At 56.0% G+C, this 15843-nt stretch overlaps 2 protein-coding genes across 12 annotated transcripts in view; one reads left to right on the top strand and one right to left on the bottom strand.

Annotated features, from left to right (window-relative positions):
• GAPDH (glyceraldehyde-3-phosphate dehydrogenase) overlaps positions 1 to 1520 on the top strand; it is a 29419-nt gene extending 27899 nt beyond the window's left edge. Inside the window, exons 9-14 of the mRNA XM_047865948.1 lie at positions 41 to 156; positions 252 to 333; positions 560 to 711; positions 796 to 874; positions 978 to 1159; positions 1247 to 1520. Coding sequence (XP_047721904.1) covers positions 41 to 156; positions 252 to 333; positions 560 to 711; positions 796 to 874; positions 978 to 1159; positions 1247 to 1316 — 681 coding nt within the window. The 3' untranslated portion in view covers positions 1317 to 1520. The remainder of the gene's footprint in view (positions 1 to 40; positions 157 to 251; positions 334 to 559; positions 712 to 795; positions 875 to 977; positions 1160 to 1246) is intronic.
• A 1047-nt stretch (positions 1521 to 2567) lies between these two features.
• On the bottom strand, positions 2568 to 15748 carry IFFO1 (intermediate filament family orphan 1). 11 transcript variants are annotated; one of them, XM_047865271.1, is made up of 10 exons: positions 14946 to 15748; positions 10911 to 10971; positions 10665 to 10760; positions 9834 to 9974; positions 9484 to 9489; positions 8675 to 8832; positions 8431 to 8551; positions 8071 to 8163; positions 4244 to 4374; positions 2568 to 3675 (listed from the first exon to the last, which is right to left on the bottom strand). In XM_047865271.1, exons 1-10 carry the CDS (start codon positions 15716 to 15718, stop codon positions 3567 to 3569), a joined length of 1689 nt encoding a protein of 562 aa, XP_047721227.1. In that variant the 5' UTR covers positions 15719 to 15748; the 3' UTR covers positions 2568 to 3566. The 11 variants fall into 11 exon arrangements, 9 of the variants coding, with proteins under 9 accessions (XP_047721227.1, XP_047721226.1, XP_047721225.1 ...); XM_047865270.1 differs by having other exon boundaries at positions 8071 to 8166; XM_047865269.1 differs by having other exon boundaries at positions 9484 to 9492.
• Between the last annotated feature and the right edge of the window lie 95 nt (positions 15749 to 15843).

Raw genomic sequence — 15843 nt, forward strand, 5'->3', positions numbered from 1 at the left:
GAGAGGGAGAGTGTAGATTATGATGATTACTCTACCACAGGCTCACTTGAAGGGTGGGGCCAAGAGGGTCATCATCTCTGCCCCTTCTGCTGATGCCCCCATGTTTGTGATGGGCGTGAACCACGAGAAGTATGACAACTCTCTCAAGATTGTCAGGTGAGCACAGCAGAGGGGAGTGGGGAGGTGGTCAGATGGTACTGTGTGTTGCCAGGTAGACGTGTTCTTGCCTTGACCTGCCTCCCTCTTTTCAGCAATGCCTCCTGCACCACCAACTGCCTGGCCCCTCTGGCCAAGGTCATCCATGACCACTTCGGCATCGTGGAGGGACTCATGGTACGGGTGATGGGGAAAGTGCCCAGTGTGTTTATTTCTCACCCAGGGCTAGATCCATTTCCCTTCTTCGAATGTGGCCCTGGGCTGTGGGGACCATGGGGCATTGAGGGTTCCGAGGGACTGGCTCAGGTCACTGTCTCAGGTCTTCCCGGGGGAGGAGGGGGTCAAGGGGTAGATGACTTTAGGGGTGCTGTGCGGGCCTTCACTCCCTCCTCCATGTTTGCAGACCACAGTCCATGCCATCACCGCCACCCAGAAGACCGTGGACGGCCCCTCTGGGAAACTGTGGCGTGATGGCCGAGGGGCTGCCCAGAACATCATCCCTGCTTCTACTGGCGCTGCCAAGGCTGTGGGCAAGGTCATCCCTGAGCTGAATGGGTGAGGTTCCTTGCTGTTCTCTGCCCTGGGGGTCTGTGGAACCGGGAGGAGCAGTACTAACCCTGCTTTGCCTGCTGTCTGCAGGAAGCTCACTGGCATGGCCTTCCGTGTCCCCACCCCCAATGTGTCCGTCGTGGATCTTACCTGCCGCCTGGAGAAAGCTGTAAGTAGGAGTTGGAAAAGGATTCGTGGGCTCAGGGTTTGTGTCTTGGGTAAAAAACAGCAAGATTGGAACTTGAATAACCATCTCGTTTTTACCTTTTTAGGCCAAATACGATGACATCAAGAAGGTGGTGAAGCAGGCATCAGAGGGCCCCCTCAAGGGCATCCTGGGCTACACTGAGGACCAGGTTGTCTCCTGCGACTTTAACAGTGACACCCACTCTTCCACCTTCGACGCTGGGGCTGGCATTGCGCTCAATGACCACTTTGTCAAGCTCATTTCCTGGTATGCTGCTGGGGTGTGGTTGGGGGGTGTGGCGCCCTCTGGTGGCCGGTTCACGAAAATAGACCTGAACTCGTGACCCTCTTTCAGGTATGACAATGAATTTGGCTACAGCAACCGGGTGGTGGACCTTATGGTCCACATGGCCTCCAAGGAGTAAGAGCCCCCTGGACCACCAGCCCCAGCAAGAGGAAGAAGAGAGAGGCCCTCAGCTGCTGGGGAGTCCTTGCCCCCGTTTGTCACCCAACACACTTGAGAATCTCCTGACCTCCAGTTTCCATCCCAGACCCCCTGAAGAAGGGGAGGGGCTTGGGGAGCCCTACCTTATCATGTACCATCAATAAAGTATACTGTATCCAACCAACTCTTATGGGCTTTTTTTGTTTTTTAGCTTTTTCCAGGGTCTGGGATAAACGGGAGGGGAGCTAGGCTGGTGCCAAAGAGAAATAGACTTGCTTCGAGTACCCAAGAAGGGCCCAGCATACCCCAACCAGACCTGAAACTCCACTGTAGGTCCTGGGCCCAAGTGAAAGGCCTTACAAAAGCACATGTGCATGGGCACTCACTAATTTGAAGACCAGTCTGTCTTCGCTTTGGCTTAGTTTCCCTCCAAGGCTTTTAGGTGCTATGTGATGGGGCATGTCCACTTCAGAGGACAAGGCTGTTTTGTCACTGGGTCACCTGGCTTCCTCTCTCTGAAAGCTGTTCTGTCTGCCGCCCCCTGGAGGAGGAACACCGGCACAGGGAGTCAGGGCTTAGGAATTGGGCTACCAAGTCCTCGCGGCCTTGACTGGTTACCTGGTCACTCGGAAGCAGAGCGCTAGCAACGTGGAATACAGTCGAAACCCCAGGGTGCAAATTCCACCCTGCCTCACAGGTGTGAGGTCTTGAGTAAATTATTTACTTTTGTGTGCCCTAGTTACTCATCTGCAAAGTGATCCGCTACACCCAGCCTCTAAAGGTTTTCCAGAAGGATTATGTTCAGTCGGCTACATAAGTGCACAGCACTGTGCAGCAAATGATCAGGAAAAGGGGTAATGCCCACCGCGGTTTAAGAGGATTACTGCCGTCATCTGTGGGTGAGGACTCTGTGGGCAGAGACACAGGCTGGCACCAGCCACGTGGGCAGAGGCCCTGGTTCTGGGCCCAGAACCAGACTTGGCCCCAGCTTGTGTCTCTCTAGTATTTTTTGTGACTTTTTAAAACTTTTTTGTTGTATAACTTACAGAGGGTTAAATGCACAAACTGTGGTCCAGGGCCTCTGCCACTTGTTCAACTTGGGCAAGTTACCTACCACTTCCAGGTGCCTTCCTTTGCACCTGTTTGTATGTCGAGGAAAACCGGTGTGTGCCTCACAGAGGGGATGATGTAGCTACTACCAGAAAGTGCTTGAAACAGTGACACAGAAGTGTTCAATAAATACTCGCCAGTTTCATTATTATTAAAGACTCCATTCAAATGTCCGCTCAGCACAGCTTCCCTCAGGCAGTTATGCTGACGTGTCCGCATTCACGGCTCCCCAGTTTCTCCCAAGCTTTTCCAAGTCCAGGACATCTCAGCCTGCTGCTCTCAGTGTATGACAGGCACGGAGGAGGCACATCTTCAGCTGATACTTGAAGAAACTGAGACCCTGAGCACACATGTACACACACACACACACACACACCACACATGCACACACACATACAAGTAGCTTCACCTTTTTCTCTGCCACTCAGCATTGGGAAACTTCCATCTCCCTCCACGGTACTGCACCCAGTCGGATCCAGAAGCCGCCTAGACCGGAGGCCCCTTCAATGCATGGCACTTCCATAAAGGACGGGTCACAGCCCCATCACTGCCATCCACGGGTGGATGACAATGCAAGGGGGGACAGAGCGCCCTGCCCGGTCCCGCCTCCCTCCACCTGCACCTTGGAGGGAAGCCCTCTCCCACTGCATGTGTGTTGCACAAGCCCTGGAAGGACCAGCCTAATCCACTTCATACCAGTGCCTGGGCCAGTTAGCACCAGTACAGAATCAAAGACAGTAAGCTGGCTCGAGGCCTCAAGAGATGGAAGGAAGATCTGACAATCACATTCCTTACTCAATGGAGAAAGTAAGGGGCCACGATCGCTCTGGCAGCATTTTAAAGATGAGAAGTAGCAGACGCCCACGCGTGAAGGCAGGAGAGCCCCAGCTGTGGTGGGAGTCACCTGGGAAGGGCAGGCTGAGCCTCGCTCCAGACACCTCAGAACCCTGAAGGCCAAGGACTAAGGCAGGAAGCCCGAGGGAGGAGCGCCCCAGTCCCCAGGGGCGAGGCTTGGTGCGGCGGGATGGATGGCGTTCCCCTTCTGTGAACCCCCCACCCCTCTGCCTCTGTGAGTTCCCGGCAGGGTGGGGCCCCAGGCCACCAGGCTGGAGGTAGGTCCCTATCTCATGGAGCTATCAGATGAGACATCGCGATCGGAGTCCTCAGTCTCGCTTGGCGGCGGCGGCGGCGGGTCGCTAAGCGGGACCGCAGTGAAAGCAGGAGACTTTCTAGAAAAAAACACCAGTTGTCACCTTGGGGCAGGGAGGAATCCTGATGACACTGGCATTCCTCTCCCGTGGCCTTACTCTCTGGCAGGCCAGTGAATGCCATCTCAGGCAAGGGCAGGAGGGCCACAGGGGTGAGGGTGGATGCAGGGTGAGGGCAGTGGGGAAGGGAGAGGGAAATCCCTCCCGCCCCACCCTGATGGGGGATATGGTCCCTGTCTTTATCCTGGGGACTCTGGGAGGCTCAGAGTTCAGAAATATCTCAAATCGCAGTATGAGAGATGTTGTCTGAGCCCGAGTGCAGACTTGATGGCCCCAGCTTTGTGTCTCTCTGTAGTATTTTTGTGACTTTTTAGAACTTACTTTTTTGTTGGGGTTTAACTCACAGAGAGATGCACGAACTGTGGGCCTGGCTTTCAATAAAAAACTGCCCCCATGCCCCTTCTGTTCCTTGCTGGTTTTTAGCTACAGGGTTCTCAGGGCTTGCCCACCAACGGCCTCTGGTGCATGCACCCTTGGAAGAGGACACAGAAGGCGGGCTGCACCCCACACTCCAGGGGGAGGTCCTCACCGGTCTCCAGACTGGGTGATTAGCCGACGGCAGGTCTCCATCTGCACGTCCAAGCCCCGCTTCATGCTGCACATCTCCATGTACTCGTGCAAGTGCCGGTTCATGTCATTCTTGGCCGTGGCCAGCTCCAGCTGTGGTAGGCGCAGGACGAGACCATCCAGGTCAGCAGTGCCCCTGCCCCTAACCCCCAGGGGCTAACACACCAAGAGCACCAGGCATGGGGCCCAGGTGGCCACGGGTGAAGGCTCAGATTTCAAAATAAGTCAGATGCTGGCACCTGGGTGGCTCAGTCGGCAAAGTGGCTGACTCTTGACTTTGGCTCAGGTCATGATCTCATGGTTCGTGAGCTCAAGCCCAGCACTGGGCTCTATGCTCACAGCAAGGAGCCTGCTTCATACCCTCTGCGTCCCTCTTTCTGCCCTTCCCCTGCTCCGTGTCTCTCTCTCTCTCTCTCTCTCTCTCTCAAAAATAAACATTTTTTTTTTAAATAAAAAAGTCCGATCAAGCCAGAAGGCACCAATATACCATCATTCCTTTTAGTTTTCCGGGGGATCTTTGCCTACAGACGAAGGCAGAGGTCTCTGCTACAGGCCTGCATTCTTGCAACAGACCTTCACTGACAAGAGGAACCTAAGTGTGGGCAGGACAGAGAGCCCAGGGTGGCTATCTGTGCACGGCCTTGCTCCCTCCCTGGGCTTCCTGCAGGCCCAATACAATGCGGCACCCAGTCTGTCTCCCTCACTAATTTGGGTGCTCCTGGAAGGTGGCCACAGGCCTTTTTAAAATTTTTTAATTTTATTTTTCATAGAGAGAGACAGAGCACAAGTGAAGGAAGGGCAAGAGAGAAGGAGACACAGAATCTGAAGCAGGCTCCAGGCTCTGAGCTGTCAGCACACAGCCCGACACGGGGCTCGAACCCACAAACCACAAGATCATGACCTGAGCCGAAATTAGAAGCTCAACCAACTGAGCCACCCAGGCGCCTCCATTTTTTTTTTTTTTTAATGTTTATTTTTCAGAGAGAGAGAGCACAAGTGGGGGAGGGGGCAGAGAGAAAGGGGGACAGAGGATCTGAAGTGGGTTCCGTGCTGACAGCAGTGAGCCCCATGAGGGGCTTGAACTCACAAACCTCGAGATCACAACCTGAGTCGAAGTCAGAAGCTCAATCAACTGAACCACCCAGGCGCCCCCGCTCCCAGCCCCAGGTCTTACTCATCTCTGCATGTGCCCAGCCCCAAGATGGGAAATTACTTAGTGAGCCTTTTTGAAGTAGCCACAAGCCTCATGGCACAAAGGAGGGGACCTGCCCCGCACTGTTGAAAGAGGCTCAATCCTCCTCTTACCACTCTCGTCTCCTGAGTGGGCAGTTCTCAGAGTCCAACAGAAAGATTTCTGCCACACCCAATGTCCTACTGCGTGTAAGATGTATCCCGGTTCAAGAAATGTTACATGTGGGAAAAGGTGGGCTCAGAATCAAGGAAATACGAACTCCCTCTGAGCCAGATTCTGCCACAGGCTTTGAGGTAGAGCTGAGAGGAGGGGTGATGTGGAAAAGATCTGGGCCAGAGACAATCTGCTGCCTCTCTTTGTTTGGGGTACAAAGGACAGGGGCCAAACAGAGAGGCAGAATAAAACGGCTTGGAAGTAACCTGCTTGACTGCCTGAGAGCAAAAGAGAAAGGGTAGGAAACTACCCGTGAATAATCTGAATTGGATAGAGGAAACCACCCAGAACTAATCCAAACTGGACAGGGAGAGGATGGGAACTGGGAGGAAGAAGTAAATGGGTCACAGGGCCGGAGAGAAGAGATGGTGGCCTGGGTGGGTCAGAAGCCCAGTGAGTACAGCTCGGATGGCGGCCCTGGTTCCAGAGCAGCAGGGCGTGCTCAGTGCAGGAAGGCATGATGTCACCAGCTCTTGCCCAGATTGGCTGCCACCTACACCCCAATTTCTCCAGCTAAGGACAGCAGCAGGGGAAGGGGCTAGCTTCCAGAGCCCAGCACTCACCAGGACAGGAAAGAAAGAAATGAAGCAATTATATTCTATCCAAAGACAAGGCTAGGACCACCAGCTGTCTGTACATATCTGTACATATGCCCTTACTTCATGCATTTAAAGCAGGGGTGAGGAGGGGCGCCTGGATGGCTCAGTCGGTTGGGCGTCTGACTTCCTCTCAGGTCATGATCTCACAGTTCATGAGTCCTAGCCCTGTGTCGGGCTCTGTGCTGACAGTTTAGAGCCTGGAGCCTGCTTTGGACCCTGTGTCTCCCTCTGTCTCTGCCTTCCCCTGCTCACGCGCTGTTTCTCAAAAATGAATAAACATTAAAAAAAAATTTTTTTTTTATTTTATTTTAAAGCAGGGGTGAGGAGAGGCAGCACCACAGTTGGGAGGCATCTAACAGCCTCCACTGAAAACTGCAGACTCACTGTGTGGCCAGAGACAGGGTAGGGCTGGGACTAGATGGAGAGGAAGGATGAACTCCCTCCCAACCTCCACCTGGGCCTTGGCTTTACCACCGACAATGGGAAATGCTCCTTGCATCTATGCCAGTGACCCCAGGATGGGTCACCAGAGTCAGCACTGTACCCAAAGCCCCCTGTCAGCTCTCCCAACACCTCTCCTAACACCAATCTGCTGCGAGAAAAGAGGAAGACTGTGACATGGGTGTCAAGGAGCGAGCAGAGAGCGACTCTCCCTTCCCCTCTACTCAACAGAGAACAGAAACCTAGCTGCGCCTTTAAAACTTAGCATCTGTCTGCCTGGGCAAGCAACAAAAACAGTCTGGCTTAAAGGAGCAGGACCACTTGATGTGTGTTGGGAGGATGAGCATGTAGGAGAATCATCTGTCAACTTCCATCTCAAAATGCGGGCGGCGTGAGACAAGCAAGGGTATAAATGTGCTAAAAGTGGGCTTGAAGAGAGGCTGAGAGTTATAGAGGCCCACATGCGTCTTCCCCAAGCCGGAGCGCTCAGGGCCAGGGAGGGGTCCTCTCCACGAGCAGGAGGGCACCCAGGATCCGCAGCCAGCCCCCTCCCCTCAGCCCCGCCACCCAGGGTGCCACAAACCGCTACAGCCCTGCAGACCTAGCGTCTAAGTTAGAGCACCCGCTTCCCTTGCCATCTCGAGAAGGATCTTCCAGGCTGGGGAATGACAACGGAGGTTCCTCCATCAGCTGAAAGGCTGAACTGAAGAATCACCCAAGTTCAAGTTCACTTCTTAGAGGACTCCACTATCACACCACCAGGAGTGATAATACTAATAAAGCCGCCATGCAGTATGCTTACTAGGAGACAGACACTGCCCTCAGCTCTACGTGTGCATCATTTCATTTGATCTTCAAACAACGATCAAGATCCCGCTTGAGGGGCACCTGGGTGGCTCAGTCAGTTAAGCATCTGACTCTTGATTTCCGTTTGGGTCATGATCTCACGGTTTGTGAGTTCAAGCCCCGAACTGGGCTCTGTGCTAGCAGTGAGGAGCCTGATTGGGATTCTGTATCTCCCTCTCTCTCTCTCTGCCCCTCCCCACTCACTCTGTCTCTCTCTCAAAATAACTAAGCTTAAAAAAAAAAAAAAAAAAAGGTCCCGCGTGACAACTAAAACAGGCTGAGAGACCATAAGCAGCCTGTTAGAAGTTGGAGTGGTAGAAAGTAGGTGACAGGGCTGAGATCGGAGCCCACATCTGTCCTCCTCCCTGGAGAACCTGAGGTCTTTCTTAAGGTTCCACCCCCACAAAAGAAAGGGGGAAGGCCTGGTGTCTGGGGTCCCGCCGCCCCACTCACAACCCACGGGCCACCCGTGGGCCTCGGCTTCAACGCCAGTCTTACCTCTATTTGGTCAATGGTTTCCTGATATTCTTTTTCCCGGGTTTTGAACAGGGACTCGGTATCTTTGATCACCTTCTCCAAACTGTCTTCCTGCTGCTGAAGCGGAAAGGGAAGCAAGGGAGAGGCCAATGGGGAGGGTGGTGGGGGCATTCCACAGGGGCGAGGCAGGGGAGAGAGAGAGAGTCCGGTTAAAGGAAGCTGCTGAAAGCTGAGAGAAGGAAGAAGGAAGATGGGAGAGGCAGGTACAGGATGGAGGCCACAGAGGGAAAGCAGCAAGGAGTGCAGGGAGGGGAGGGGGGGACGGGGCATCCAGCTTGGGGGCAGGACTGGCGGGGCCCTGAGGCCGGGAGGGGCCGTTACCTCTCCCTGCGCCTCTGCGGCTGCCATGGCATAGCCTGAGAAATCCTCCCAAAGCAGCAGGGTCTCCTCAGTCTCCTCCCAAGTCAGGCTGTCACAGTCGTCCTCAAAATCATACTCCCTCCTAGAGACAGGGAACCCGCTGTCAAGAGGGGGGTGGGGCCTTCCTGCGGGCGGAGGGCCACTGTCGGGGAGCTCCGGCCTCTGGGGGGCTGCTGAGGGTGGGCCTGGAGGACTCGGGACTCACAGCTGGTTGAGCATGCGCTGCATCTCCTCGTTGATGCTGAGGGCTGTGCTCTCCTCCTCATCCCCATCGGGCTGGCGGGGCCCATCACTCTCCGACAGGGAGGTGTCCTCCTCGATGGCAGCCTTGCGCTCCCGCTTCCGCCCCCCCATGGATGGGACCTTAATGGGAGACAAGTGCAGAGACTACAGAGACGAGGCCGGGTGCATGAGGAGAAGGGCGGGTGGGCGCCGGCAGGGGTGGGGCGGGTGGGAGGGGAGAAGCGTGAACCAGCGGGAGGGCGGGGTGGACAGAGAGAGAAGACACAGTTACAACGACAGGAACAGACACCAGAGTTACCGAGAGACAGGCAGACAGACACAGATGGGAACAGGGCTGCAGACTGAGAAGGAAGAAAAAGAAGAAACAGAAAATAGGGCGGTAAGATCAGGGGAGAAATGGCCTGTTGTGACCACGCTATGATGTGCATAATGGCTACAGAGGATTTGTTTTCTAAAAAAAAAAAAAAAAAAAAGTCTTTCTTATGAAATGACCAAACTAAAAGGAAAGTTTTTGGCTGCAAGGAAGAGGAGGACGCGGTGTAGACAAAGGAGAACCTGAATCATATATCCAGATCTGGAAAGCCGCAGAAGGGATAGAAATGAAGCAAAGAGGGCACGAGGTAGAGTAAAGGGGGGAAGGGCAAGGAAAACAGAGACAGGAAAAGAAATCTGTGCCGAAAAGCCCAGCGGGTCAAAACTGACGGCCGAGGCCTGGGTGGTTTAGAAACTGGGACTGGGACATTAAAAAGCTTGCATGAGAGCAAAACTAACCAGCTTCTTCTGTGGAGAAAGCAAGAAAAGATGAAAGAAAGAGAGGAGAGGAGGTGGACAGAGGAGAGAGAGAGGGAGGGGAGAGACGGTGTTAGAGACGCTTCCAAACCTTCTCTTTCAGAGGCTGTTCCTTGCCCCCCAAGCCTCGTCCCACCAAGGGCCCCAGGGGGCCGAGGTAAGGTCCTCCAAGAAGGAGGGCAGGGCCCGGCTCCCAGCCAGCAATGATGCAAGGTTCACAGCCTGCCCCCACCCTCTCCTGAGGAGCTCAGGCACCAGGGAGGTGTGGGCAGGGTGTCTGGGGCCAAGGCCTGCCCTCGTCCCGGGGCCTGCGGGCAGTCCAGTGCCCTCACCTGGAACATCTTGATCATGTCCTCACAGTTGCGCTGCTGAGCCACGTCGCATAGTTTGGCGGTGATGTCGATGCGGCGACAGATGTCCATATCTACCTTCATGGCCTTTTCCTGGATCTTTGTGTCCAGCTCAGACAGGTTCTGTCCGGGGAACGCAGGGAGCGGTGAGGAGGCAGCCAGCACTCCGGACAAGGACCAGTAAGGGCCCTGGCAAGACCCTCACCCTTCCAGTCACATATCACCGCTGACCCCTCCTCCTGGACGCCCTCCCCCGGCACTCGTGGGCTGCTCATGCAGCTGGCGCGCTGTTAGCACGGGCGGGGGGAGCCCTGGACACGGTGGCCCGGGGCGTGCAGGGGCTCCCTCCCAGAACTTACGCTGCCAGAGAGAGAGGACAGTGGCAGTTACAAGAGTGGAGAAAGTATTACAAGAAGAACGGCAGACACTTCGGCATTACGTCTGTGCCAGCATGGTGCTAAGTAGAGTATGTCTTCACGGGCACGTGCCTTGCCTCGCCCATTCCACAGAGGACACAGGCAGAGCGGTGGGGGGACTCACCAGGGCCACACTGCTAGCAGCTTGCAGAGCCGGGATCTGGCCTCTTAACTAACTGCTTAACCACCTCTAGAAATGAGGGAGGCCACACTGCCTCTCAGACACGACACTGGGACTTCCGTTCCTTCTCTCCCTCTTGAATGAGGGTGGGGTGGGGGGCAGGCAGAGGGAGAGGCACGGCACACCAGGCGGCGGCAGTGACCAGGAAGTCAACCGGCCCAAACTCGAGGGGCCCGCCTGCTCTGGCCGGTTTCGGGGTGCGGCGGCTGCACTCACATTGCTCATGAGCCCCTTGAAGACCACTAGCTCCGCTTTCAACTGCTCCACCTTCATCGCTAGCTCCTCCTGGCAGGCGTCAGCCTCTTGGGCTTCCTGCAGTCAGGGAGAAAGCCCCACCGTTAGCGGCTAGCGGCGCTGCCGAGGTAGGAGGCAGATGAAGACAAGGAAGGGCGGTGGGGGGGGGGGGGGGGCGTGTGGGCAGCAGGGGGCTGAGGGTGCTGGGGGGGGGCAGGCGGCCCTCACCTCCTGCAGCTCGTTCACTCGCTCCTGCAGCTGTATCCGCACAGTGTACTCCTCTTCCCACCTGGCAGACACAGGGGGCAGGGAGGGAACGTGGGTGCAGAGTCCCACCCCACCCCGGCAGCTCCCTGCTCCCCACCCCTCTGGCTCAGGCCTCTCCCTGACTCTAGGTCTGGTGCCCTAGATGCACCGGGGCTGTGGGCAGCCACGTCTGGCCGACCAGCGGGTGGCCAGCCGCAGCTGTCCGGTGGCTCCACACTTCCTGGCAAGTGCGAGTCGGCCAGCTGCCTTCCCGGAACCTCTGGGCCGCGCCCCAGGAACTGTATTTAAGAGCAACTGCTGCCACTGTGCTCCCTCATGGCGCCCGTCCCCTCAGGCCCCAGCCCCACCAGCTGCCTGGCTGGCCTCCTCCCCTGTCCTGCCCGCACCAGACCACCAGGCCCACCAGCCCGGTCCCCCACCTTCAGTGGCACAGATCCGGTCTCCCGCCTCCTGCCTGCACCAGACCAGGGCTCCTCTAGCCCGCTGCCCTGCCTCTTGTGGTGCCATTTAACCCTGGAGAAGCAGCTGCAGGACACACACCACATCAACAGAGTTGGTCAAGAGCCTGGTAGGAGATGCTCAAAGTCCATCCCCCACAAGCTCCAGAAACCGCCCACCCAGGACCCGTGGAAGCGAGCCGTAGAGAGGAGACCGGGCCGGCCCTGAAGCAAGAAACCTGTGGGAAGCAGGAGCCTGGAGTTCCCAGGCACCCAAACCTGGAGGGACAGGGAGATCAGAGTATGAAAAAGTGCCTCGCTCTACAGTGGCTGGGAACCAGAAGCAGCATGTCCTAGGCTCTAGAATTCCGAGACTAGAACCCCAAGTGGCTAAAAGACACCCTTGGCCGCAGGCAGGGTTGGCTGCCCGGGGCTAGGTTTTTCATTCAATGTGAGTCCACGGTGAGCAGGCGCACAGGCCCTGGCATCGCCAAGGTGAAAGGGCAGTGGAGGCGGCCCTGGCCCTGCTTAGGGTTTTGGGACCCTGCGAGGGTGGCCGGGATGGCGGAACTTCTCAGACCCCGTTCACACAGACTCTCAGTGCCTGCCGCTTCTTCCAGTGTGAGAAAGGAGGGGATGATACCACGAGAGAAACCGCAGTATCAGAAACATGGCTAAAGTCTCAAAGAGGACGGCAAGAAAAATGAAAGCCCAAGCGAGTGGGTTCTGCAGACATGGGACTCAATCCTCCCTTCCCCACCTCCATCCTCCCCCCCAACCCTCCTTCCTCCTCTCCTCCCCGGGTTCGCCTGCAGCCTCTTCCCTGTTCCTCCCCCGCATCTGCACTGCAGTGTTCCTAATAATAACTCCTCTACATCACCCGCTGCCCCTCCCGCATGGGCAGGGAAGAGGCGGCCAGCCTGGCCACCACCCTGCTGGCCCATCACACAGCCCAGCCCCAGGCCCTCTTGGCTCTCTGTCCACCCTTCCCTGCTGCCCCCATGTCCTTCCCACTTTTGCACTGGCATTCTCAGACAGTCGGGGCCAGTGAGGGGCCCTCGCAGCATCAAGTTATACAGTTTCATAGATAAGACTTTATCTTTTTGGGGCCTGTGGTTTCTCCATCTACAACCTGAAGGCATGGAATGCAGTACCCTCATACTCCTGAGCCTGTGAGTCCCTGGAGAAAGAAAGCAAGACTCACAAGGTGACGATGGCCCTGGGCAAGATGCATGGGAAAGGGTAGCAAGCGACAAATTCAGGTAGAAATTTAAGTAAGGAAATTAGGGAAGGATTGAGATGAACACAGTCTTAGAACACACACAAAAAAATCTGAAAATAAGTCATCTAGAAGTTACTAGAATTCTTTAAAATTTATTAATTTTTTTTTAGTATAATCTCTACACCCAACATGGGGCTCAAACTCAGGACCCCGAGATCAAGAGTCGCATGGTCCCCCTGGATGCTTACTAGAATCCTATTTGCTCTCCATCCAGACTTTCCCACAAATAGGTTCCTTCCGACCTCCATTCAAATCTCATCTCACTTACAAGGTCCCCTAGACATGAGTAGAATTTGAACAATTTCCATGTATTCTGTGTTTACTAAAGACCTCTCTCCCAAATAAATTATATCCTGGAGCAAAGTGAGGAAGCCGGGGCCATTCCTACACTAGAAAAACTGAGGCCAGGAAAGAGAGATCCACCCAAGGCTGCACACAGCAGGGGTGCTGAAAATAGAACCCAGGAGGCTTCAGCTCCTTCCCAGTTTAGTGCTCAAGCTATACCCATGACTTCCGGGCTACTGACAGGAGCTACAGTGTTGCTTTAAAGAGAACAGAACGAGGGCACAGGATCTGGGGTGGAAGAATGAGTAACTGCCAGTGTCACGTACCATACAACTCTAGCTGCGGGGCCCTCTGCACAGCAGCATGCTGCAGAGCGATGAGCTCATCAGTCCCCAAGGAATAACTCTCTGCTGCCCTGGACAGCTGGACCAAGGACAAACACTCTTTCAGTTAAGAAAAAAAAAAAAAAAAAAATACCGGAGAACAGCAGTTGTTTCTGTGGTTATGGATGCATTCCAGAACTGCCCCCGTTCTGCTGCTGACAGTGTTAATTAACTCATGCAGGGGCAGGGGCGGGGGCAGGGGCAGGGGCAGGCTGGTTTTGGGTGGCATCTGCGTGATGGCTTTAGGAGGTCTGAGAGTCCCAAAGGTACTTATAACATGGACTACAACGAAGGAAGCCAGCATGAGGACAGGACTCAACCTCAGAAAGCCTGCTGATGTGCGATCTGCTAGACTCTAGCAGGTTACAGACCCCTGAAGGTTGCCCCCAGACTCAGGGGTAATTTCTCATAGCATTCAGCCAAGCCCCAGCCCACACCAAGCTGCAACACAGGACTGCAAAGGTAGTTCCCAGGCCTGTCCACAAGGGGTCAGAGTAGCTGATTAAGAGGTTAAACCTGATGGCGCCCAAACTAAAGCCTCCTTCTGACCTGTCATCCTCCTCCTCCACCATGGCATCCCTCAAAGTCTACAAAGAGCTGGCTGTGCTCGTGCTCCTTACTAATGGCCTGGTTATCAACCCTCTAAGGGATCCACTTGTACAGCCAGCGCTAGCATCACATCCCTTCTCCTGGCCCCTTGTGCTACCCTGCCAGTCCCCCGCAGAAAGCCAAATCCTCATCCTCAGGGAGCACTGGGCCTGCCCTCCAGATGCCTTGTACTCGCAGGGTGTGTCCATATTCTCAACTTTTCCCCACTCACTTCCTCTGCTGGCTCTACTCACATTTCGTCATCCTTTGGCTCTTTGTGCTTTTACAGATTCCCCCAGCCTCCATGGCCCTAGGACAACTACCAGTCCCTTCCCCCTTTCCCTAGGGAACTCCTTTTCCCCTTTTTTTCTTTTCTTTTCTTTTTTCTTTCCTTTATTTACTCCACACAATGTTCTGAGGCCCCAGAGCCTTTCATATGGAACTGAGTAGGTAGGTACCCAGTTTCCACCGACACTGCTTTGGGAAACCCAGAGCAGGGGTAGGATCGCCCACTGTGAGATGCAGCCCCTCCCTCACCACCCCCTCCTAATTTCAGTAGACTCCCAAATGAAAGCAATTATCCTTTTGATCAGTACTTGGAGCTTCTATCACAAAAGTGCCCTGGGGGCTGAGACTGGTATTACCCCAGATGTGACCTCTCAAATGCGAGACCCTTTCACATCTCATACAACCCCACAGAACAGGGGCAGCCAAACACTGCGGTCTAGATGGGACAGAAAGAAAAGCCACAAGAAAGATACATATTCCCCACAGCACTCCGCTCCGAGTCTCCTTCTTCCTGTCACGAGTGCGACTTCTGCATTCCCTGTGGATTCCCGTCTTCCTGTATCCAATGCCGTGTAAATACTTCCAAGCTCCTCCTTACAGCAGGAACTTTACTCTCATTTTATTCCTCCCTGATTCTTGGGCCGCAACGCTCTCCTCTCCTGGACCCACACCTAGTCCAGGCCCCATGTGTGGCATGACACTGAGCCCGGTCCCCACCTGCCCGGTCCCCTACCTCCGCTTGTACTCGTCCCGCTCGCGCTTCACTTTAGCCAGGACGTTGTAGAGCGCACGGATCTCGGGGGTGATGGTGTCGATCTGGACGCCCACCCCGTCGGGGTGCACCCACGACAGGCCAGGCCCTTGCACCAGAGTGGGCTCCAGTCCCGGCCCGAGCCGGCGGGCGTGAGAGAAGGACCAGATGGTGCCGGGCATGAAGCGGGCTGACGAGGAGTAGGAGGTGGAGGTGGAGGTGGAAGGCGACGAGTGGCTGGCAGCGGAGGGCACGAGGGGGCCGGCTGGCGAGCGCGCGGGCGAGCCCAGCACCCGCGCCGACTGGGTGCAGACGGCGGCCGGCCGGGCGCCGAGGGGCAGCCCCAGGGGCCGGATGGGGCTGACGAAGCCGGTCTGCACGGCCTGGTCGCGGCGAGCCAGGCCCCGCCGGCCCTGCTTACCCTCCTCCAGCGCCTGCTGCAGCTGCTTCTCCAGCAGCCGGTTGCGGCGCTCCAGCTCGTGCACCTTGGCCAGAAAGCAGCGGAACCGGAGGTTCAGGGTCTTGAGCACGTTGATGTTGGAGCCCAGGTCGTTGCGGAGTGCCATGGCGGCGGGGGGCGCCGGGCCCGGCCCGGGCGGCGAGTAGGCAGCCGGGCCGGCCGGGGCGAGCGGCGCCGGGGACACGTCCCCTCCCCCGGCCAAGTGGTCGCCTCCCAGGGGTTCCCCTAGCGGTCCGGCCAGCCCCTGCTGCTCCTGTTGTAGGAGGAAGAGGTTGGGGCCGAATAACGGATTCATGGCTGCGTCTTCTGCTGGGAGACCAGGACCGCTACAGGAGCAGGGATGGAGGGCAAGGGAGAAGAGCCAATGAGGCGCCAGGCGGACACGGAACAACCAATCAGACAGCTCGGCGGGAGGGGCAG

The sequence above is a fragment of the Prionailurus viverrinus genome, chromosome B4 (genome assembly GCF_022837055.1).
Source record: "Prionailurus viverrinus isolate Anna chromosome B4, UM_Priviv_1.0, whole genome shotgun sequence".
Classification (NCBI taxonomy): Eukaryota; Metazoa; Chordata; class Mammalia; order Carnivora; family Felidae; genus Prionailurus; species Prionailurus viverrinus.